Raw genomic sequence first — 25,027 nt, 5'->3', positions numbered from 1 at the left:
GACAACCAATCAGATCTCAGGATGAGATGTGTGGTTAGGCTCCGCCCACATATATATAGGATTTTACTTTTGATTTTCTCAGGAACTACTGAACAGATTGACACCAGACCTGCAAAAGGCACTTCCCTGAGCTGAAGACTACCTCTCTGCTAAATTTCAAGTAATTCTGTTCAGCCGTTCGGGCTGTACCTTGGACTAAAGGTCCCTATGAAAAATTTCATGGGGAAAACGCGTTTTGGGACCCCCCTTTTTTCTCAGCCCCTGCTTGACGAATCCCCCCCCCCCGAGACTTTCAGGGTAGGAGCGGAGCGGAGCGCCCCACCTATTTTGAAAATTTCGCGAGGATTCGTCAACCGGCGCCAAAGTTATTCCAAATAGAATGTTGCGGATTTCCTATGGAAACACGGTCCTAACTATAACTATCTACTGGCGACCGCCAATATATATATATATATATATATATATATATATATATATATATATATATATATATATATATCACTTAAAAAAAACATAGGTTTCACACATGTTATAGTTAGCTGGACATTTCACTCGTGAAAAACCAATGAAATTCCCCCGTTATAGTTAGTGCAGGCAACTATAACTCACGCGACCGCAATCCTCTGCTGATGATATTACATCACTGTATTTAGTCACTTATTCACCCATGTCTTCTTCCATTAATCTTTAGCTATACATATATTACAAATATTTATTTTTCAGAAAGACACATATGTCATCAGTAGAGGATTGCGGTCGCGTGAGTTATAGTTGCCTGCACTAACTATAACGGGGGAATTTCATTGGTTTTTCACGAGTGAAATGTCCAGCTAACTATAACATGTGTGAAACCTATGGTTTTTTAAGTGAATTTGCAAGGTTTTTAAAATGCTAATTCCTAACTATAACGTGTGTGAAACCTATGGTTTTTTCAGTGAATTTGTACGGTTTTTTAAATGCTAAGATATTAATATATATATATTTTTTAAAAATGTTATCGTGCGCGCACCGTGCGCTTCGCGCACCGTGCACTTCACGCACCGTGCACCCACTTTACGCAGTTCGGACCATGCGCGCACGGTGCGCAACTTTTGCGGAATTTTTTCCGTTTCCACCGTGCGCGCACGTTGCGCGCACTCTGCGATTTTTCGCAAAAAAAATTAAAACTCTTTTTGGACCCTTGGGGGTCCTTCTGGGACCCCCTGACAAATGCTAGGGGGTCAGGAACTGTCCAGCCTGCCCCCTTTTCACGTTCTCAACCTTTGTTTTTCACCCCCTGAGACTGCGAGAGACAAAATGGCGGCCGACACTTCTTGGTTTCGACCAATTCGAATGTTTACTAAGATCTAACAACCAATCAGAATTGCGCTCGCGCACGGCAGGGTGCGCGCACCCAGCGCGCGCGTATAGATATATATATGCTTTTAAATGCTATTTTCTCAGGAAATACTGAACAGATTTACACCAGACCTGCAAAAGGCACTTCTTTGACCTTATGGCTACCTCTCTGCCAAATTTCACCTAATTCTGTTCAGCCGTTCGGGCTGTAGCGGAGACTAAAGTCCCGATGGAAAAATCCATTGGGAAAACGCGTTTTGGGACCCCCACCTTTTCTCGGCCCCCGCTTGACGAATCCCCCCGAGACTTTCAGGGAAGGAGCGGAGCGGAGCGCCCCATTAGTTTTGAAAATTTAGCGAGGATTCGTCAACTGGCGCTAAAGTTATTCAAAATAGAATTTTGAGATTTCCTATGGAGGGGATGAATTGAGGCACCACAACTCCCAGCATACATCAAGAATTACTCACCTGCGAACAGTATGCCAAATGGGATAAAAGAGGCGTGGTGTTTTTGCACGAGAACTGACAGCTTTTTCCCTATGATTAAGAGGCATGCTGCCTCGAAACGCGTCAGGGATGCAAATCGAACTCTGTTTGAAATAAGCTGGTCCTGAAAATAAAAGTTCATGCTGAACAAAACTTCGTGGAGTGGCGTCCTTAAAGCTGCAGGACATCTTTGAATCACATATATATATATATACACACACACATACACACACACGTGTGTGTGTGTGTGTGTTATATTAATCAGGTTTATAAAGCGCCTGGCTACACTGAACAGTGTGTCCCTGCGCTGCGGTGCACGTCGCTTTGATGATCACGGAGACCTATCCAGGCGGGAACAGGTGAGTTTTCAGTTTCTTCCTAAACATGCCCTCAAAGGGTTCCAGCCGAAGGCTCTCGGGAAGTTTGTTCCATAGTTGGGCCGCCAGAAAACGGAAGGAGCGACAACCCATCCTAGCTCTCTTCACAGCCGGGATGCGTACCAATCCCCTCCCCTCCCCTCAGGTGGCGGGTTGGAGTGTAGGGGGTAAGGAGGTTCAACAAATAAGCAGGAGAGGTTCCCTGGATAATGCAATGATACACACACAACGCTTTAAACCAGACTCTTTCTCGTATAGGCAGCCAGTGAAGAGAGGCAAGAGCCAGTTTAGAGGCAGTTCTCCTCGGGCGCATCAGGATCAAGCGGGCTGCAGTGTTCTGAACGCATTGAAGTCTCTTTATACACCTGCCGGTAGCACTCAGATAAAGGACATTCCCGTAATCAAGACGAGATGTCACGAGGGCGTGAACTAGGGTCTTCCTAGCAGCAATGGGTAGTATATCCATGGTTTTTCGGAGACTTTTAAGGATTCCGAAACAGGCTCCTGCGACCCGCCTGGTGTGATAATCAAATGATAGGCGAGGGTCCATCCAAACCCCCAGGTTTTTTGCCTGGGCGCATGGGACCGGGGTGGGGCCCAAGTTCTGCGGCCACCAAGCAGAGGACCATACGGATGGAGCGCTTCCCACCACCAGTACTTCTGTCTTGTCACCGTTAAGTTTCAGACAGTTTTTTTCCATCCAGGAGGCCAATTCTTACAGGCACACCACCAGATTGGGAGCTGCAGACTGCTGTTCCTGGGTCAAAGACACCACCAACTGGGTATCGTCGGCATATGAGATGGCTTTAATCCCAAAGCCATCGGCAATCTCTGCTAAGGGAGCCACATAGAGATTAAACAAAGTAGGGCTCAAAATTGAGCCCTGTGGAACCCCCTGCTGCAATCCTATGACCCTAGAGTAGAACTCGCCCTGCCTCACCTGGAAGCTGCGATTAGCTAGAAATGATAAGCCAATCTAAGGCCCTCCCAGACACGCCTCCTTTCTTTAGACGGTGGACTACAGTGTGGTGAGCTACCGTGTCAAAGGCCGCACTAAGATCCAACAGGATCAAGGCGGCCATTTGACCAGCATCCACATACTCCCGAAAGGTCTCAGTAGCCAAGAGAAGGGCCGACTCCGTTGAGTGGTGTTTACGGAAACCCGATTGGGTGGGGTGAAGGAGGTGACATTTCCCAATATGAGCTGTAAGTTGTTCATTTACCACTTTCTCTGCGATCTTAGCAAAGTAGGGTAAAAGAGAGATAGGTCGCAGATTGTCTAAGCGCTCCGGGCCTAACTGAGGGTTTTTTGGGAGGGGAAGTACTACTGCCTCCTTCCAGCAACCAGGGACTGTGTTGGTCCTGAATGAGACCTCCAGGAGATGTCTGATAAAGGGCTCCAAGGTTTCTAAACACCCCTTAAGCCTACTCGGGGAGGTCGGGTGTTTAGGGGAACCAGACTTGATGCTCAGGCAGAATTTTTTCAGGATTTCAGGGGGAGGGATCATAAAACTATCTGGTCTCTCATCCTCCCCTAGAGGTCCTGACACATCCAGAAGGTCCTGGTGGACCCCGGCCGACTCAGGAAAGGTGGAGTAGATGGTCACCACTTTGTTAGAGAAGAAATTCGCTATAAGGTTACAGCGTTCAACTGACCCGGCGGCAGGAGCTGCCACTGTGTCCAGGGAAGAGATCTCCTTATAAACCCTGAATAATTCCCTAGTAGAGTTCCCTGAAGACTCAATTCTTTCTAGGTAATATTCCGCCTTAGTTTTCCTGATGAGTCCATGGTATGCCTTCAGCATTGCTTTATACTCGCACCTGCCTGGGGTAGAGAAGTCCTTCCTCCACTGCCTTTCAGCTCGTTTAGAGTCTGCCTTAGCATCTTTCAGCACTGAGTTAAACCAGGGTGCAGACTTCTTTGCTCTAGTAAATGTTTTCCATGACCAAGGGGCTGTGCTATCGAGTGCTTCTCCTAACCTCTTATCCAACTCTGAGCAAGCACTGTCAGCATCCTCCCCCCCCCAGGCGGACCCCCCATCAGGAGGGCGTTCTTAAACTTGCTTGGGGAAAAGCCACCCCATTTCTGGTAGGTTATTCCCTCCTGCAAATTCTCTTGCACCTTAGGCTATCGCATGACAAAAGGGACTAGATGATGATCAGTCCAAACCAAAGGCTGAGGTGGGCCAACCTCTACTGCCTCCCAGTTAGTGAAAATGGGATCAAGCAGATGACCCTTCTGGTGCGTGGGCCAGGCAGCACTAAGATTTAACTGTAGCGTCGCAAGTTCTTGGTTTAGCGCAGCAGCCACCGCGCATCCTGTATCTTCCAGGTGTAGGTTCAAGTCACCTAACACAAGAAACTTGCTATATCGCAAGGCTGGTTGAGTGAGATATTCAACTAGATTAGAAGTGAAACGGGAGGGGTAGCCCGGAGGGCGGTAGACCAGGAGGCCCTTGATAATGCAGTTACTATCGACCGTGATGGTAAAAAGGCCTGCCTCACTATCGATAAGAGGGATGGGCTCAAGGTGGCATTGGATGGCAAGTTTATAAACCATTGCCACCCCACCTCCTCTACCCGAGTCCCTATCAATTTGCTTTACAGTGTAGCCACATGGAATCGCCTCAAGGAGTTCAGGAACTGAGTCCTCATCCAACTAGGTTTCAGTAAGAAACGTAACATCCATCTTTTTGTCGATTAGGAGATCATGAATCTCAAACCTGTGCTTCCTGAGAGACCGACAGTTCAGTAGACAGCAGCTCAACACGGGCGAGCTCCCCTTATTCTCATGTCCATAATTGAGCGTAAAAGCACAGTGCCTGCACATTCTCGCTGGGCCACCGGCATGCATCTTATGGGCACAGATATCTGCAGTTTGGGAGCACAGGGCATGAAGGTCCTGGCTAGAATAGAGTTTTAGGCCAGAACTACCAGGGGGAGTGGCTCCGGGCGGTCACTGACTGGTGCAGACGGGCTTGGCTTAGGCGCGCCTTTGGCGCGCGTCCGCTGCGCGGCCGCCGGAGCATCCGTTTTTATGTGCCCTGCTTCCTGTCTGCCCCCGGAAGTGTTCTTGCTCTGACCTGCTCCGCCCTCCGCGCAACGGCACGGATTGCCGCGTCGGACCGGGGCGTGCAGGAGGAAAGAATAGCCAAGATCAAACCCCGCTTGCTGAGATCTCACAGGTAAGCCTGTACTGCCCCCGAAGTAGTAGCAGAATATGTATATAAAAATACACAGTCACCGCAATCTAAAACAATAAAAACATAGCTCATCTGCTCATACCTCGAGCTGTCTCCGTCACCCAAAGCGACTCAGTAAACTGCCACTACCCTGTAGATAGATAGATAGATGTACAGGGCCTCTAAGGGCGGCACAATAAGTGCTGCAGCTCAGAGGTCTTCCCTGGTCACAGTGCCCTGGGTACCTGTGGTACCATTTACCAGGGGCTGACATGTGGCCAGAGATGCCAATTGGGTTAGTTTTGGGGAAAGAACACAGGCACTGGGAACCTGATTGGCAGGGACCAAGGGCACACCAAGAAAAAGTCCATCAGTAGTCTGGCAAAAAGTGGGGAGGTTACTGCAACAGAAACCCACTTTCCTGCAGTAGACTCTTCCTTTCGGTGTTAGTGTGCATGGACATCGACTCCATTCTCACCCTCTGCAGGAAAACAATCTAACAATGGAGTTGTGTGTAGAATAGAGATGTCCATGCTTATGAATGTGAATTAAGAACTACAACAACTACAGGAGACCGGGGAGGTGGGTGGGCGCATGTGAATCTACAGTTCTACATGCGAAGAACAGATGCATACTGGGTAAGTAACATTATACGTTCGAGGCATGTGAGCTGTAGATCACATGCTTTGCATAGACTATATAGCAGGAAACTTCCAAAGCGGTGGCTAAACTGTAGTGGTTGTAGTTGTTTGAAACAGTGTTTTGAGTACTGCTTGGCCTACATTTGCCTGCTGTTTTACTAACACATATACACAATAGTGTTTGGTGAATGTGTACGGTGTAGACCATGTTGCTGCCTTACAAATATCAGCTATGGGAATATTTCCCAAGAAGGCCATAGTAGCCCCTATTTTGAGAGTAGAATGCGCTCAAGGGGTACTAACAATGTTCTCTTTGCTTTAACAGAACATGTTAGGATACATTTTGCAATCAATCTTGCAAAACCTGACTTAGATATAGGATTGCCCTTGTGAGTTGGAGAAAAAGCAATAGTTGCTTTGTTTTCCTAAATTCTTTGGTTCTTTCTACGTAATAAAGTATAGCACGTCTAACATCAAGTGTTTATAGAGCTGGTTCTGCTACAGAATCAGGTTGAGGAAAGAACGCAGATAACTCAACTGATTGACGGATCTGAAAAGCAGAAACTACTTTAGGAAGATATTTAGGATTGGTACGAAGAATCCCTATCTTTTGAAGTTGTATAGTTAATGCTTGAAGTACACCAACGCTCCTTAGTGAGGTTATCGCTCTGAGGAAAGCAACTTTCCCTGATAGGAATTGTAACTAACTTTGTGCATCGGTTCAAAAGGTGGAACCATTAGCCTTGTAAGAACTATGTTCAAGTTACACTCTGGAGCAGGGTGAATTCTTGGTAGTATCACCCTTTTTAATCCTTCCATGAAGACTTTAATCACTGGTACTCTGAATAGAGAGAAGTGTTGTCTATTTTTACAAGTATGCAGCTACCGCTGCTAGATGTAAACACATGGATGTGTAAGCTAATCCACATTGCTGTAAATGCAACAGATACATGATGTTCTGTACAGAAGTATCAAGTGGATTGATATTGTTGTTACAATAGAAAACAAATTGTTTCCATTTTGCTGCATAACATGCTCTAGTAGTAGGCCTTCTAGCCTCTGAGACTATTCAAACAGTCTAGTGGTAGTTGTAAATTACCAAACTCTATCACTTCAGGAGCCAAATCGCTAGGTTGAGTTCTGTGGGATTTGGATGTCTGATTTCTCCATGGCTCTGAGTGAGGAGACATGGTGTGAGATATAGTTTTTGATGTGGAACCACCGAGAGTTGTAACAGGGTAGTGTACCACGGTTGACGAGCCCATGTGGGGGCTACTAAGATCAGTCTGAGGTACGTTTGTCTGAGGTTCCGAAACTAGTAATGGAATTAGTGGGAGAGGCAGGAAAGCGTAAGCAAATATTCCTGACCAATTTATCCACAGAGCATTGCCTTTGGATGCTCGGTGAGGGAACCTGGATGAGAAGTTTGGGCATTTTGCCTTGTGTACTGTGGCAAACAGATCTGTGGAAAGCCTCATTTTTGAAAGTAGGGAAGAAGAACTTGGGGATGAAGTTCCCACTCGAGTACTTGCTGTCTGTGTCTGCTGAGCAGGTCTGCAATCTGATTGTCTATTCCTGGAAGGTGTTCTGCTAGGAGATCGATTTTGTGGTGAAGCGCCCAATTCCAAATGCTTTGTGGAAGGCACGACAGCTGGAGTTTGTCCCCCTCCCCGTTTCTGTAGGTAGTGCATTGCGGTCATGTTGTCCGTGCGAACTAAGAAGTCTTGCCTACAAGTTGGGTGAGAAAAGTTTGGATTGCTAGGAGCACTGCTAGAAGTTCCAGGTAGTTGATGTGGAGACGTTTGTGATTGTCCGACCACAGCCCCTGTACTGTGTAATCGTAACGATGGGCATCTAAACCTGTTAACAATGAGTCTGCTGTCAGTATAGTCTGTGGAATCAGGTCTATGAAAGACCACCCTTTTGCTAAGTTTTGAGGGTACCACCACTGCAGAGAGCGATGGGTGTGGCTGTCTACCACCACTAGATCGGTTAATAGACCTTGTGATTGATTTCACTGACACGCTAGACATTCTTGCAGAGCACGCATGTGAAGCCTTGCATGAGGTACGATTGCAATGCAGGATGCCATAATTCCCAGCAGTTGCATGAAGAATCTGGCTGGTAATGTTTGATTGGGTTGAAATTGTAATATAGTGGTCTGAATATTGTGAATCCTGGCTACTTTGGGAGTGGCAAGAGCTATGAGTGTGTTGAGGGAAGCTCCCAGATAAGATTGCACGTGCCGGACACAGGTGAGATTTGTGTGCATTTATTGTGAAACTCGAGTGATGAAGTAGGTGTACTGTTGTCTGAGTGTGTAGTATACCGTTCTGGTAAGTGCCCACTTTGATAAGCCAGTCGTCCAGGTAAAGGAAGAAATGTATACATTGTGTTCTGAGATGAGTGGCTGCTACTGCAAGACATTTGGTGACCACTCTGGGGGCTGTGGTGACGCCAAATGGGGGCTGTGGTGACTCCAAATGGAAGTACCTTAAACTGGTAATGTTAGCCTGCTATCACAAACCCGAGGTATTTGCGATGAGCTGGAGGAATTGGAATATGAAAGTAGGCGTTTTTTAGACCTAGAGTAGACTAAGTCGACCTGCTGCAAGAGGGAAAGTACTTGTTGAAGAGTTACCATGTGAAAGTGCTCTGACAATGTGTATTTGTTTAAGTCTGAGATCTAGAATAGGTCTCAAGGAGCCATCCTTTTTGGAAATCAAAAAGTAAAGGGAATAAACCCCTGACCCTTAGTACTGAAGTGGGACTGGTTCTATAGCCCCTTTGAGAAATAAATATTGCACTTCTTGTTGAAGCAAGTGCTGGTGGTCTGGTGACATTTTGTGAGATCAAGGAGCAATGTTTGGAGGATTGTGATAAGCTCCAGGCAATAACCATGTTGAATAATTCCAAGCACCCATTTGTCGGTTGTTATTGATTTCCAAATGGGGAGAAAGTCTTGAAGTCTTCTCCCGACAGGTGTGGAATAGTCAGAGGGAAGTGTTGGGAAGTCACGGTTTACTTGAAGAAGGGCAAGTGTGAGGTGTGGTGTTTTTACCTTTGCCCCTGGGACTATTTCTCCTATAACCACCTCTGAAAAACCCTCTTGTAAAACATGATTGGGAATTGCCTTTATAGGAGGAAGTGTTCTGGTTGGTGATTGTGGACTTGAAACCTCCCCTATTAAAGAGAACCAAAAGGAACCTCTATTTGAGGGAGATTGAAGTGCTTCCATCGATTTTGCTACATCTGTGGCCTTTCATTTTTTCAAGTGCCAGATCGACTTCAGGGCCAAAAAGATGTTTTTTATCAAAAGGTATATCCAGGATAGATTATTGGACTTCAGGTTTGAATCCTGATATCCGTAACCATGCATGTCGTCGTAGTGAGATGCTAGTATTTACCTCTCTAGCTGCGGTGTCAGCTGCATCTAGAGCGCATCTGATCGAGGCATTAGAAATTAGTTTGCCTTCTTGGACTAAATCCTGAGCTTTTGACTTATGCTCCTCTGGGAGAATCTGAAGTAATTGTTCCATTTCGTCCCAGTGGGTTCTATCGTATCTTGTTGGAAGCCCTGCGCATTAGCAATACGCCATTCATTAGCTGCTTGTGCAGCTACACGTTTGCCCAAAGCATCGATAAGCTTCGATTCTTGATCTTGGGCAGGGGCATCCCCAGATGCTTGAGAGTTAGCGCTCTCTTTCTACCATTTGATACCACTAAAGAGTCAAGTGCTAACTGACCCTCAATAAAAATAGAATCTGTGGGGGAAGATTTATATTTTTTATCTACTCTAGGAGGAAGTATTCTTCCACGGACAGGATCTTTAAAAATATCGTCTGTGTGCCTTAACATAACCTTGAGCATAGGCAGTGTGTGACTGGATTTATGTGATCCTAGAGTGTCAGAGAAAATCTTCCTCTTTATGTAGATCCACCCAATGGCATTCTGCTGCTCTAGCAATAAGCTGTTGGTATGACAGATTGTCATCAGGTGGAGATGGCCTGGCAGGATACAGATCTGGGTCTGTCTCCTGTGGACGATTAGTTGTGTAGTCCTTCCAAGGATGTGCTAATTGTGCACCATCATAGTCTGTGTCACCTGCGTCAAACTGAGGTGGAGCAGACCGACTAGGTATAATAGATTAAGCTGTGGGGGAGAGGGAGGAAGAGATGGAAGAGTATAGAAAGGATTAGTGCCTACACTTTTTTTCTTCAAAGGAATTTTGCTTGGACTGTCATCAGAAAGCTTGTGCTTAGATGGTGGTTTAGCATGGATATGCCCTGTGTCCGGGTGAATATACAGTATTTCTCTTTCGGATCCAATGTAGGAGGTAGAGTGTCTATGTTTGTATCCAATTGTGTTGTAGGCAAGTCTGCATTTCGGCACCGAAATCTTTGGAGCCGAGAGGGAATGTCCTTTCAGTGCTGAGGGTTTCAACTCCGAGGGACGTTTCTTGGTTTTCGGTCCGGATCCCATCTTGGATTTATAACTTGAATGTTTGGGCTGGGAAGTGGGCTTTGGCCTACTGGCTCGGGACCAAGAGTGTTTCAGTGCCGAGTCATTAGGCGGAGCATGAGAAAACCCTTCTCGCTGACAACCTTGGACTTGATGCGGAGGTGGTGCAGAAGCCTTTGATTTTTTAGGGACGGTGAGAGGGGGAGAAGGTGTCTTCTGTACTCACGTACCCATGTCCCTGCTGCATATCATCGTCCTCCAGGTCGATCTGTAAGACTGATCCGGAGTCAGAAGCAGCTGAAGTCAGCTCTTCCTCTGCCGCTGATACCTCTTCTTGGTTCGGAATCTTCGCCGAAGAGGTCCGGTACGATATCCAACCGCTGCATCTCGACGTCGAGCCCTACGATAACGGGGTTTTCTTTGATCAAAAGGATCAGCACGTGTCGCAGTCTTGCCCTTTGGGCTCAGGGGACAAGCACAAATTATACACCGGATGAGAGTCCGTAAGCGGATATTTCGCGTGGCACATGGGACAGAATTTAAATTGAGGCCGTTCCATCGACGAGGAGCCAAAAGGACGTGGATGGGCCAGAAGGCTGCCCAAAGATCTTCAGGTAGAAATGTCGAAGTCTTAAAATTCGAATCGATCCGCGGAAAGAGAAAGCGTGTGCAAAAACAATACCGTTGAGGTAGAGAGAAGTACGCACCGCGGGGGGAACCAGAGGATCGATTCCAAAGCGGAGCGCAGCAATACCCGTCAGAACTGGATGGTGGAAAAAACAATATAACAATGGAGTCAATGTCCATGCGCACTATCACAGAAAGGAGGAGTCACCTACCTCGTGACTGGAAAGACTTCGAACAAAAACAACTTGCAAACATTCTGACCCAACACTAGATGGCAGGAGTATGCAAAGCATGTGATCTACAGCTCACATGCCTCGAACACATACTTACCTGATTACGAAGACCTGTGTCTTAAAATAAAGTACAAAATATAATTTTATAAAATTGGTCTGAATCTCCTTCTTGAGTCGTGTGTCCATTATTGATCATGTGTGTAATAAATGTCTTACACACCTCTGTTAGGCCAAATGTTGCTCGTCCACACTACCACTAATAGAACTCTGTACATTTTTGGGGTACCCCTGGACTCTATGCACTGTATTACCACCGAGTGCCAATATCATATAAAGAGCCAGCTTCCTACAGAGAGGTTTTCCAAAGCTTCCTGACCATGTACAGGAATGGGAGAGGAGGAAAAGAGTAGGATAAGATCCCTGACCAGTTCATCCATAAAGCTTTGCCCATGGACTGAGTGTAGAAACCATTATTCCTTTGCTTTCTCAACCACATTTTTCTTTTCTTCTTGCTCTCCGTCTGAGCTTCTTTGCGGCTTCTTTTCTCCCTTTCTTTAAGAATACTTCCGAAAGCAATCATTTTATTGATGATTTGTGCTTAAGGAGAAGCCATCTCAAAGTAAATGCTAATGCTCTCAAGATAAAGACCAGTAAACAGTTCTAAAAAGGTGAAATAAAAATTGGAAAGAAGACACACGTGTAGGTGTGGGAGGGTAGGCTTTCTAAATGCACTAACCTCTTTCGAACAATGCTAGTACACCCACTTAAGTGCGCCATATTATGCCATGTTTAGGATTAAGAAGTGGAAACACAAGTTAAGATTTTTTCTAATGAAGGGCCAACAACTTTTTAGAGCTACAGCTGCAACAACCCTTTTTTGTAAATGCAAATTCATGTTTTCAGGTTACACTCACCTTGCGATATCATCAGGTTTAGAAACATCTTCTGAAACGCTACTGGTAGTGTCATCATTCTCTTGCATCGCTGTGGGTGCTTGCTCTTCATTTGAATCCGTAACAATTTCATTTTCTAATCCAAGTGTAGGAGCCACAGCTGCAACTTCAGATTCAACTGGAGGGAAAACTGCTGCTGCTGGGGCAGTGATAGAGGCTACAGTGCTCACTGGGGTAGCAGCAGAAACAATAGGAGAAGCAACTGGAACTGCCATTGGGGCAACTGGGACTGCCATTGGTGCAGCAAGGGGAATACCTAAAGGACCTGCAAGCGGACCTGCCAGAGGAGCAGCCATAGGTGCAGCAAGTGGAGGTACAAGAGGAGCAACACCTGGAGCAGCAAGAGTAGGAGCAAGTGGAGCAGCCAGGGGAGCAGATATTGGAGCAACCAGAGGAGGAACCAGAGGAGCAGCTACCGGAGTTGACAAAGGAGCAGAAAGTGGCACAGGAAGAGGCGAGGAAACAGGAGCATTAACTGGAGCAGACACTGGAGCAGGAACAGGGACTGAGACACTTGTCATCTCAGGCATAGATGCTGTAGAAGCAGACAACGCTTGAGCAGACTCCTCCTGTTTACTGTTGAATGAAAAGAAACATTAAAGTAAAATTGTGGAAATGTACAAAACATGTATAGTTATATACTTAGCTGACCATTCTTCAAGTCTAGATTAAGTTATTAAACAGCAGCCACACTCTTAAATCTACAAACCTAATGAAGTAAGAATTCAAAATACATAGTTCACTGCCTGACAACACTATTCCCTATTGAATCTGAAAAACATAGCTGCCCGACCATTTCTAATTTTATTAGTAATGAAGAATTGGATCGTATATTTAACTCACTAAGGATACATTGGGTCACCTTTAAGTAGGCACATTTTTTTCTATAGTGTTAAAGACCAAGTTACTTACTTTTGAAATACTCTTGCTGGTGCATATTCTAACCAAAAATTCCTCACTTTAAGAATAACCCCCAGCTGCCAAAATGTTTTTGGAGATTTTTGTAGCAGTGCTCCCACATACTGTGAGAAAGTGGCTCTGTATATACTGTTCCCTAATAGGTACAGGGTGTACAGAGTCCCCAGTCCCCCAGAGGCTGATAGAGGTCAAAGTTAGGTATGACCTTACTCTCAAAAGTGGTAGCTTGGTCGAGCAGTAAGGCAGTACCAGAGGACAGTGTAAAGCATTTATTGTACACACTCAGTCAGCAAATGGTTTCACACACTCAATAACTGAACTCTAGGCCAATGATTTATATATATAAAATATATACTTGTTATATTTTTAGAACCACAAAGGGGTTAAAAATATACTTTCTCAGAATGAGAGGTTGCATATAAATACTTTGTCTTAAGCAATGAATTTTTGTAAACAGTCACAGTTGGTTGCAATAAACAATCCTATTTCCTAAACATCACAATGCATTGAGCTCAATGGTACATTCAGGTTATTTGTAATAAATTACTTTTCAGATTACTTTTGGAATTCCAGGTCTGGCTCCTAGAACCAGCCTTGGGTCAGTATTCAGAATCAAGTGATGAAAGTCGACTTAATAACTGTAATGATTTTTAAATAATATTTAGCTATTTCAAAAGTTAGCACTTAGAAAATATTTCAAAGAAAACATTCAATGGATCTCTATGGCAAGAAATTCACATTGCAGGTAGAGTACTTTATCGTTACTTTAGTAATCCAGGACTGGGTGCCTAGACCCAGGACTGGGGTCCTTATCAAAAACAGGTAAGTAATTTCGTTTGCAGAAATGGTACGATTTTAAAAGAATATTTCAAATTTGTAAAAATAGACACTTAGAAGAAATTTCACAGAAAAGCAGACAATGGTTTCCTATGGGAGAAAAATGAGTTAGAGGTAAGTATAGTTGTGAACACTTTTCAGGGTCAGGGCTGGGCACCAAGATCCAGCACTGGGAGCTCACCCAGGAACAGGTGAGTAAATTCGTTTTTGTCACTTGGCTGATTTTTGGTGAATTTTTACAGTTTTGAAAAGTTCACACTTAGAAGATTTTTGAAGAAAAAGCCAGTCAATGTTACCCTATGAGGAAAATGAAGTTAGCGGTTTAAGGGTAAGTACTCGACTGGCAGAGTTGAAATTCCGGGCATAGACTCAGGGGTCCCCCAGTGTCAGGTAGGTACAGTTGGTTCACCCTCAGCGGTTTCAGGACGGCCGGGTGCAGAGTGAGTTAGGCCCAATGTTATCCTATGAGGGATAGGGGGGCCTTGGTTGGTGGCTGCTGTCTGGCAAGCCACGCGTCTGTGGGAGCTGGGCTCCTGGTCACTTACTCAGGGCAAGTGGGGAAGTAAGTTAGTGTAGAGAGTGCACTGCCAGGGCCACTCGGGCGGCTGGGTGCAGGGTGCTTTTGAGCCTTCGGGCGCTCAATGGAAATCAATGGGAATGTTCCGGTTTGGAAAAAGGCTGCATGCTCGGGGACGAGGATGTTTCCGGTGCCACCACCACTTCGAGGGGTAAGTTGGGTAATTGTAGGTTAGGTGGGTACCCCGGGATTGGGCACAGGGGGCCGCAGGGCGCCGGGTGCAGGGGTGCCTTTTGACGTCGGGAATCTTACCCTCTGGTTGATCGCGGCTGGGGTGGCACTCTGTTCTGAGGCTGCAGGCTTCGTCCAGGATGTCGAGGGGGGTCCTTGGGTGCCGGACTCGGGGTCACAGTCGCCGTGGGGTCGTCCTCAGGGTCTTTGTCCACTCCGGCACTGGCCAGGCTTGGCTGGTGCAGAGTGTGTTGGGTCCGCGGTTCCGGGCTGCTGCCAGGAGTTAGGAATAGGTTTCTCGAGTAGAGCCTCTACTCATGGGAGTCCCAGGGGATCAGAGTTCAAAGGTAGTCAGGTCCTCCGGGGTTTTTGAGGTTGCTGGCCACAAGAGATGCCGCGCAGGAGCAGGTTCGAGGGTCGACAGGCCGGTAGGGCTGGGGCCAAAGCAGTTGGTGTCTTCCTCTTTTTAGCAGCTGCAGGGCAGGTCTTTTTTCTTCTTGCTCTTCTTGTAGGTTTCTATCTGGAATCTGGGGAAGGAAGGTTCAGGGGGCCCCTAAATACTAGATTTAGGGGCGTTACAGGTAGGTGAAGGCCAGGGACCAATGGGTCCTTGCCCTGGGGTGGGTACACCCCCTATCCTGCCTCTCTCCTGTGGGAGGGGGGCAGTAGCCTAATCCTGATAGGGTAGGGCCTCCCATCTTCAAGATGGCGAGAGCCCGGAGATGTGCTTCACCTCGCCTCCCCCACCTGAGGGGTGGGGTGGGCAGGCTGGCACATCCCCTGTCCTTGTATGGGGTTTCCGGCCAAGCTTCCCGCCAGAGTGGGGGGTTGCAGTGGCCTGGGGAAACTCCAACTGGCGGCATGCCTTTGAAGCTTCCCTTTGCTCATCCTGGGGGAGGAGATTTCTCACCTCACCCAGGATGTGCATTGTTGCAGGCCCGGGAGAGCAGGGGCTCTCCCACCCAGGGGTCCAGCAACGTGTCTGCTGTGTGGCAGCCTGGGCAGCCTCAGAGCAGACGTGGATTGTAGGTTAGCTGTAAGGGGGCATCTCTAAGATGCCCTCTGGGGTGCTTAGTACATTAAATCCCACACTGGCATCAGTGTGGGTTTAATGTGCTGAGAAGTTTGATACCAAACTTCCCAGTCTTCAGTGTTGCCATTATGGTGCTGTGGAGCTCGTGTTTGACGAGCTCTCAGCACCATGTACTTGTAAATGGCAGCACTGTACTTACAGTGCCCATGAATGGACCTGGGTACTGTAGGGGCACAGGGCTCCTGCTCCTGTGCCCACACCATAGGCATAAGGCACCCAGCCAGAGGGGTGGCTGACATATGCCTTGGCAGTGTAGGAGATGGGCATGGCACACAGATGTGTGCCATGTCGACTCTTTGTTTTGTTCTGCACCCAGACACTCAGCCTGCAAGGGCAGTGTGTGTGTGTTAGGGTACAGGGCCTCTAAGGGTGGCACAATGAGTGCTGCAGCCCTTAGAGGCCTTCCCTGGTCACAAGGCCCTGGGTACCTAGGGTACCATTTACTAGGGGCTGACATGTGGCCAGGGTTTGCCAATTGGGAGTTTGTATTTTAGGGAAGGAACACAGGTCCTGGGCACCTGATTGGCAGGAGCCCAGGGCACAACAAGGAAAAGTGCATCAGCTATTAGGCAAAAAAGGGGGGGGTTACTGCAACAGAAACCCACTTTCTCACACATACCGATAGGTGGTGTCATGTGGCTCTGCTGGGACTCTGTAGCACTTTACAAGTGAAGAAGCAGAGCTGCATACAGCCGCATACAAGCACCACTCCTCTGGGCTTATGCCAGTTTCTCACTGGAATCTTGTTAATATGTTTAGGAATCCATTCCACAAAACAGGAGGTTGATGGACAGTGAGCAACTTGCAGAAATAGATACAATAGCAGTTCTTCCCCAAAGGGGGGGAAGAGTATGGGGAGTGGACACTGACCAGAACGTCTTGCAGCCCATATGAGCAAAATAGCCCTCTAATTGGAACCAGTGTACACTTTTACAAATACTTGACAGCGAGGTAGTAGTGCTTTGTGTACATGTGCACTGATGCCTACAGTAAAACCTGACAAATGCCCAGGAGACTGCGTTTAAACTAGCCGTGAAGAGGAAATTCTCTTTACAATGCGTTACTACGTTTCAACACTATCCAGAGGATTAAGCAGAAAGGCATTGGGAGTGACTTTACTCACCAAAATTTGTAACAGCTTTCAGGTGTGGAGAGCCTTGTCAAACGGGAAGCCAGCATATGTAGTCTAGCAAGAGGTCAACTGAAAGGAGGGCCCAAGAGCAACTTGGACTAAGTTGCCACAATGGAATATGTAGGAAAGAAGTTGGACCTCTCAGAATGTTCTCATTTAACACGTTTGAATTGGTTTCAACAACAGTTAGATGTAAATCGAACACTTCTGCTGCCACTTGCACGACTCATATGAAAGATGCACTCACTTTCTTTGGTTTGTGGCAAAGATTAAAAGTTTAGCTCAGTGACTGGGGATGTACCCATCCAGTTCACTAGCATTTTTTACAGGGTATCATCAATATAATGAGGGGGGGGAAGCTCACTGTCATCGACGTTCATCATCCATCGGAGCGGGTGAATATAATGAATGCAGGATAAGATGAGCTTATGAGCGTTGATTGAGTGGTGTGTCAGTGCAGGGTAACCGGTGTCGTACTGAGGGTGCAGGGATGTCTGAGTGCAGTGTGAGGAGTGTGCTAGTCTAAAGGCATGGTAAGCAGTGCACCTATATGAATGCTGGGCAAGTATTGTGCATGAAGGCGTATAGAGTAAGCATGTAGGAGTGCAAGGTGAACAGCATGCCAAAGTGAGTGGTGTGTGGGTATAGGGGGTATGTTTGTTTTAGTGCAGGTTTGTTTCCCTATGGGTGAAGGTTGATTGGTGTGCCTAAAAGAAAAGCATTGTTTCTATGTGAGAATAAGGTAAGCAGTATGCTTGTGCGAATGTACAGCTAGCGGAGTCTCTGTGAATGCAGGGTGAAAAGTGTGCCAGGCTCAACTGTGTCTGATTGGAGTGCCTATGTGAATGCAGGTTGTGCGCTTGTAGGGTAAGCAGTGTGCCTGGGAGACTGTGGTCTACAATTTGTGTCCTCGTGGGCACAAGGTGAAGGGTGACCTGTGTAAGTGCAGGGGCAGATGTGTACCCATGAGAATGCAGCGCTAGTGGTTTGTATGAGAGTACAGGATTAGTGGTGTGGCTGCAGGGTGAGGGCGGACGATGAAAGTCTGCGAGTAGGGTGAGATTTGGGCCGTGTGGGAGAAGGGTCCACCATACTAAAGAGTGAGACCTATTTACACTGCTAATGCTTGTTGGCACTTTATCCACAGGAGCATTCTGAACAGACTCATTTGAACCCTGGGCTTAATTCTGAAGCCACTACAGGCAACTGCCCTTCCAGTTGCAGAGGGTTTTAATTCGTTTTTCAGACTTTGGAGTCCCTGGTTTTACATTTGTGGTATTTAAATAAAATAAAGACACACTCCTGGAGGAGGTGGGGTCTGGTCTTTCACCTGAACATGAGGGAAGAATTCAAACCTGTAAATTTAGAAAGCATTTAAGTAGTGCACCTAAGGGTTACACTATGCAAGTAGCCCAGACGACCATTATTGGTTTACAGGGGCTGTATTTAAAAATTCCAAATGCTCTCTTTGTGGTAGAGAGCGAGCGAGTGTAGGAAAATGCCCCTTTTTGACATGGTGACCCCCACTTTTTGCCTGGTATCAAACACAATTTTGAAATAAGTGCACAGGGTTCCTGTTGTCCAGGTCTCCAGTGCCGGATTGCTTTCCTGAAAACTGTAAAATTGCTCCCCCAACTGGCAATACCTTTAGCACCCTTTGTAAGTCCCTAGTAAATGGTACCCCTTGTACCTAAGGCAAGGATGTTAAAGGGGGTCCCCAAGGGCTGCAGCATGTATTGTTCCACACTAGGCTACCCCTCAGCATAAACATGCAAATTGCAACTGCAGGCTGAGTGCCATGGTGCGGAGAAAAGTGAAGACATGACATGGCACACCTCTGTGCCATGCCTGCAGACACTGCATACAGTATAGGTAAGTCACCCCTACAGCTGGCCTTACAGCCCTAAGGCAGGGTGCACTAGACTACATGTATGGAAATATCTGCATGAGCAGATATGCTTCTGCGAAGTGGGAGTCTATTCTTAGATATTACAAGTGAACAGGGATGCTATTTTGAGTACATGTGCTGGACACAGGTATTTACGAGTTCCCCAGCTACACGATGGCTTCACTGAAACTAGAGATGTTTGGTATCAAACATCTCATTAATAAACCTACACTAATTCCAGTGATCAATTTATTAATACATGCACTCAGAGGGCACCTTAGAGGTGCCCCCAAGATAGCCTACAGACCACTAGTGTGCGCTGGATGACCGGTGTAGACCAGCCTGCCACCACCGACCGGTTTCTGACCCCCTGCAGGAGAAAGCCAGCACTCGGAGGGAAGAAACAATGCCTGCTCCGGCCGGAGGTGATGTCACCTCCCACAAGCAGAAAAGCTAAGTGATCAGCATTATCAAGCCAGGAGGCTTCTCAGGCATCTGTCGCTCTTGATCTGCAACCCAAAGCATCCGCAGACAGAGGAAATGCCATCCCCCTGCCCCAGGCCTATATTGGCACCAGGACAGGCAGGTAATTAGCTGGTCTGGAGGCGTGTCCCCATCTCAAGCTCATTTCACCCCTAAAGTGGGATACCTGATGTGGACACGACTTTTAGAATGCCATCATATTAATTTTGACGGAACTAGGCTCTCTGGGTCAGGCTATGCCAACTTCCCACAGGAAGAGGCCATACAGAGGGTGTAGACAGCCTAAAGATAGGTAGCCTACTGGCTACAACCTGTCACTCCCCTTAACACACCTAAATTGAGTATTTAGGTGGCACCCCTGACACCAGGAGCTCTGACTCGAATGATCAAGAAGATGGCAAAAAATAGATGCAAGTAAAGTGAGAATTGAAGACTGCTGTGGACTTTTGGCACCAAACCCTGCCTGTACCAGTCTAGACAATCGTGACCAGTGACTAGTTATGCAGCTGACCAGCTTCCAAGAAACCCAGGAGACTGCCAGTCCATTGCAAATTGCCAGCAATCTTCCTTGGAGTACGGAAGCTACTGCCCTGCAGTCCACAGGCACCGAAAAAGCAACGTCTGATCTACTGAGTTGCAGCTCCCTGGTCAGCTCCCAGGAAGAGGACCCAGTGCTTGAAGGTCATAACTGCAGCCCCTATCCCCCCCCCCCCCCCCCAACCCAAGTGAGAGGACTCCAGGACAACCCAGTCATGCACAGGACCAATACCCGGGAGGATACCGAATGCCCCTTGACATGGTTCACAATTGGCTGTTCAGGCCCCTGCAAGTCCCTAGTAAATGATACCTGGGTACCTAGGGAATTGGGACTGAAGAGGGTCCCTTGGGGACACTCACCTAGGCCCTGCAGACTGCCTCTGCGGCATGCATGTCCTGGTGCAGACAAAACGACAAAGTCGACATGACACATTGCCTTTGTGCCATGCCAATTTAAACTGCTCAAGGTATAGGTAAGTCACCCCTCTAGAAGACCTTCTAGCCCTAAGAAAGGGTGCACTATACCACAGGTGCGGGCATGAGCAGATATGCCCCTACAATATTGAAGGCAATTCTTAGATATTGTAAGTGCCAGGAAATCCATAGAGAGCACATGGGCTGGGTACTCAACAACTCTAGTTTCCCAGCACCATGATGGCTTCTCTGATACCAGAAGTGTTTGGTCCCAAACTACTTCACTCAAACCCACACCGATGCCAGTGTGAGAAAGTGCCTCATGACCTGGTTAGTTCCCCAATTGTTCCCCTGGACATTGATGTGGTTTCGATTGCAGAGCACAGGGTTCCTGCCAACCAGGCCCCCTGTATCAGTGCTTCTTCCCTACATTCATATCCACAATTGGTATTTATGTCCCCTGTGAGAAGTTGGCCTGGCATATGCTGGTCACTAGTTATAGTGGCCACCTTGCACCAGTCCAATTCGACTCTTAAGGGGATAGGTTTAAAAGACAACCTTTAAAGAAAGCTATCCCAGTGGTTGCTGTGGAGAGCAGCCTTCAGGCTAAGTCTTGAAGGAGTGTTAAGCTTATTCTTTTACCATAGATAACCTCTTGAATGACCAAATGAAAGAGTAGTCCACACAGGTGTATATATATATATATAAACTATATGTATTTATTCTAAACAGAATCTCACAAGTCTCTTTATGAGGCTAGAGGTAAAGTTACAATTCAAACAAGCATTTATAGATACAATAAATAGCACTGGAATCACAGGGCCCCAGGGGGGGGACCAAACCATATATTAAAAAAGTGGTATAAGAACCACGACAATTCTACAGACAATGCCTAGGGCATTTAGGATCGCTGGCCCCTTGAGAAGCCACCCCAGGTGATGAGGAAGGGGACCCACGGGAGGCGCGTGCAGAGGAAATAGCTGCTATCGAAAGCCTATGGAGAACGTCGCGGTTCGATTTAAACAGATTAAAGACTTCTAGCAGGAGTTCAAAGTTAAAAACTTAGAGTTAAGCTTTTGAGGAGCCCACTACCACGGGAGTACCGAGGTACCACTGTTACCTGCCCCAGGGAAGCCGGGTGCATAGGTCGTTTTCAATGTCGGGTCGCAGGCTGATTTTCAATGGGAAAATGTACAAAACTGCTGCTAGCCAAAAGCGTTGATGCTGTGAGGAAGAAGTTGTAGATCTTGTAGAGAAGAACCTGAAAGCAGAGGGGACAAAGTCTGGGTCACGGCACAGTGACCAGGGAGCTCAAGGAAAAGAGCCCTTCAATGTCGGGTGCTTCAAGTGGAAAAGGCGTAGCTTGGATCTGCAGCCACGGGCTCCGGGAGGCTTCAAGGAAGGCCAGCTTCTGGAGGGCAACTGTCCCACGAAGGATGAGGGTCGCTGCGGTGTTAGTGTCCGAATTGGATCCACTAAGCCTTGGCAACCGCAACTCACGCAAGATGAACAAATAAGCTACTGGTGCACACCCACGAGGTCTGAGAAAGGTCTCCTTCGAGAAGACTGTAGAGCAGGCCTGGAGCAACCAGGGGAACTCTTAAAAGTAACGATTGTGCAGGGAAGCCGCTTCGTATAGCCATACGCAAGTTAATGCGGAGCTGGCACGACGGTTGCATTGCGTTGCCAAACATCCACCTCTACTACTGGGCCTCCCAATTGATAGTGGTCAACCAATGGCTTCATGCCCCCCAGGATGAGCCGGCTCTGCGCATGGACAGGCACATGATAGGAGTGGACGGCATAATGGGTGCTCTATATAATAAATCAAAACTAAGCAAACTTATCGGCCCTACGGCACATACGGTGCAGGTGTGGTTTAAGGCACAGCGGGCACTAGGTTGGGAGGGGGTGATAACCCAACAGACACCACTGTGGGATTCTCCCAGACTTGGTAAGCTACGAAAGAGTAAAGGTTTTGGGCAGTGGGATCTGATAGGTATCTCAAGGGTGGGCAATCTGTGGAGCAAGGGGAATGTGGTCACATTTGCGCAGCTCCAATCCACATACCAGATGGCAAAGACAGAGCATTATAGGCACCTACAAATTAAACATGATTATCTCACTAAAAAAGCGATCTCATGCACATACCGCAAGCTGATTAATAACCAGAAAGACCCTACGAAAACCCTTCGGAAACGATGGCAGGCGGAGGTAGGTGAGATGGACGAGCAAGGGTGGCAAGAGGCGCTCGCGTCCCCGCGAGAAGTTGCGACCCCCTCCAGATTAAAACTTATACAGCTGAAAATTCTGCACAGAATGTACTTCACCAGATCAACACTTCACAACATAGGAAGGACTGATACGCCACTGCCTGAGAGGCTGCCGATCTATAGGCACATTCTATCATACAATCTGGGACTGTCCGAACCTACATCATTACTGGGGGGAGGTAGCGGCCACGGTGACTCAGGTCTGCGGAATAGATGTCCCTCCTGACCGCGTAGATGCATCCTGAACGTGTGGGAGCCGACAGATTTAGGTTACGCAGCGAAAGAATGGGCGACATTAGCATTCGCGTTAGCCAGGCGAAACATCGCGCAGCGCTGGGGGTCGCGGGTGGCCCCCACCCATCGGCAATGGTGCATCGACCTTGACAACACCATGGTGGCGGAAAAGGCAGTCTGCATCAACAGGGGATGCCCACGCAAATGGAAACTGGTATGGGGTAACTGGAACACCTTTCGGGGAAACATATGTGCCCCACCACCAGAAGATTCGGGATCCGATCTTAGTGACTAAAGACTGTCCTGGTATTACTGGGGAGAGTCTTAATGTGCCTGGGGAAAATAGATAGGGAGGGGCTGATTAAATCTGGGAGAACTGGATTTATGTGTATCAATATGTATAATCTCAATGCGACTGAATAGCTGGCGATGGAGGTTGTCAAGTAATATTTGCATTACTAATGATGATGTATGGCTCTTTTATGTTTGTTTTTTTGTGTTTTGTTTGCTTAATGGAAATAAAGGAAAAATAAATTTTCACAAAAAAAAAAACGTAACGATTGTCCTCCGCTAGGGCCCACAAGTCGAGAGACAAGGGACCGCGGAAGGCAGCAATTTGGAGTGCGTAAAAGGGTGCCCACGGGCCACCGGCGTGAGCTAGGGCGCTGATCTTTGGCACAGTTGCTGCTGAGAGGTTGGCTCAATATTGGGCCAAAGCACAACTTCCCCACTGGTCAGGGTCGTGTGCTAAGCAAGAGGTGGCCGGTGTCATGGGGTATTGGGGATCTCGGCACCCACGCGGACCACGGTGCTCAGACTTGCTGGGCACGCTCACTGGCCTCTGGGATGCTAGCAAACCCACCTCAAGGTTGAGAGGAGTCATCGATGTCCGAAGGAGCAGCGAAGTTCCAACCGGGTCACTTACAGTGTTTCAGGTGCCTGACAAGCAGGGGGGGTAACTCCTTTACCCCAAGGAAGATTTCTTCAGTCAGCTGGGCAGCAGCTCGTCGAAGGTCAAGTCTGTGAAGTCCAAGATTAATCTGCTTCTCTGGGGACACGTTATTCACCTTTATCCACAGGATTAGGGGAGTGCCCAGATCAGTGTCCACCAATGCGAGTTGAGGCGGGAAAGGGTGGCTAGAACCTCTCCCCTTTGTGTGTTTCTCGCCTGGGCGAGGGACAGGATGCCCCTGAACCGTTTCCAGGCGGTGTATGCAGAATGTAGGCGCTGTAGCAGCCTACGTGCAACTCTGACAGGCATCCTATGGTGCACCCACCCAATTCCAATCCACATATCCAGTCTGGGAAGGTGCTGGCACCTCCCTGCAATAGGATCCCACACAACCACAGCCACCCACACCACCACACCCACACCACCACCACACCACCACCACCACACCACCACCACCACCACACCACCACACGTTTCTGAACCCCTGGGTGGAGAGCCCCTGCTCTCTGGGACCATAAACAATGCATATCCTGGGCAGAGGTGTCATACCTCCTTCCTCAGGGATGAGCGCAATGCTTGAAGGGGAAGCTTCAAAGGCCTGCTACCTTTGTAATTCGACCCCTAGCCTCTGCTGCTAGCAGCAGACAGCCCCCAGTTTATACCCACACTTAGGGCAGGCAACCTTAGGAAGACTAGGAGATGGGCCCATCTTTGCCAACTGCACCCCTCAGGTGGATAAGGCGAAGTCAAGCACACTCATCTTGAAGATGAGGGGACTCCTCCACTCAGGGCTAGGAATATGGCCCGTCCCAAAGGAGCGTGGCTTATTAGAGGGTGCAGTCACCCCAGGTGAGGTGCTCATTGGCCCTACCCTTACTCCTCTAAAACGCCTCCTAAATCTAGTATTTGGGAGGCTCCCTCTGACCTTGAAGTTAGTTACCTGCGGCCTACGAAGAAGGACGAAGTAGACATTATTGCAGCAAAGCCTGAAGACCACTATTAACTTGGCCCCAGGCCTACCGGCCCGTTTCCACCTTCAAAGACCTTGCGAGAAGAGTACACCTGTGGTTCTGTCCCCAAGAAACCAACACAAAGGACTCTGGTGCACCACGGATCCACGAGTTCTGCCCACTCTGCACCAGACACCTCTGGCCAGTGTCCCGGTAGACCACCGATGCAGAACAAGCTCCCCTAGCGATCCTGACCACTAGTCCAGCTTTG

At 47.7% G+C, this 25,027-nt stretch overlaps 1 protein-coding gene across 4 annotated transcripts in view; it reads right to left on the bottom strand.

Moving 5' to 3' along the window:
* The window catches only part of PRPF40A (pre-mRNA processing factor 40A), an 827,412-nt gene that overhangs the window by 578,968 nt on the left and 223,417 nt on the right, over positions 1-25,027 (bottom strand). For all 4 annotated transcript variants that reach the window (XM_085645530.1, XM_085645532.1, XM_085645531.1 and 1 more), the window contains exon 11: positions 12,259-12,873. In XM_085645530.1, the coding sequence (XP_085501656.1) occupies positions 12,259-12,873 (615 nt within the window). The remainder of the gene's footprint in view (positions 1-12,258; positions 12,874-25,027) is intronic.

This window comes from Triturus cristatus, chromosome 3_1 (genome assembly GCF_964204655.1).
Source record: "Triturus cristatus chromosome 3_1, aTriCri1.1, whole genome shotgun sequence".
NCBI lineage: Eukaryota > Metazoa > Chordata > Amphibia > Caudata > Salamandridae > Triturus > Triturus cristatus.
The sequence above is the reverse complement of the archived record's forward strand: the minus strand, read 5'-3'. Positions and strand labels throughout refer to the sequence as shown.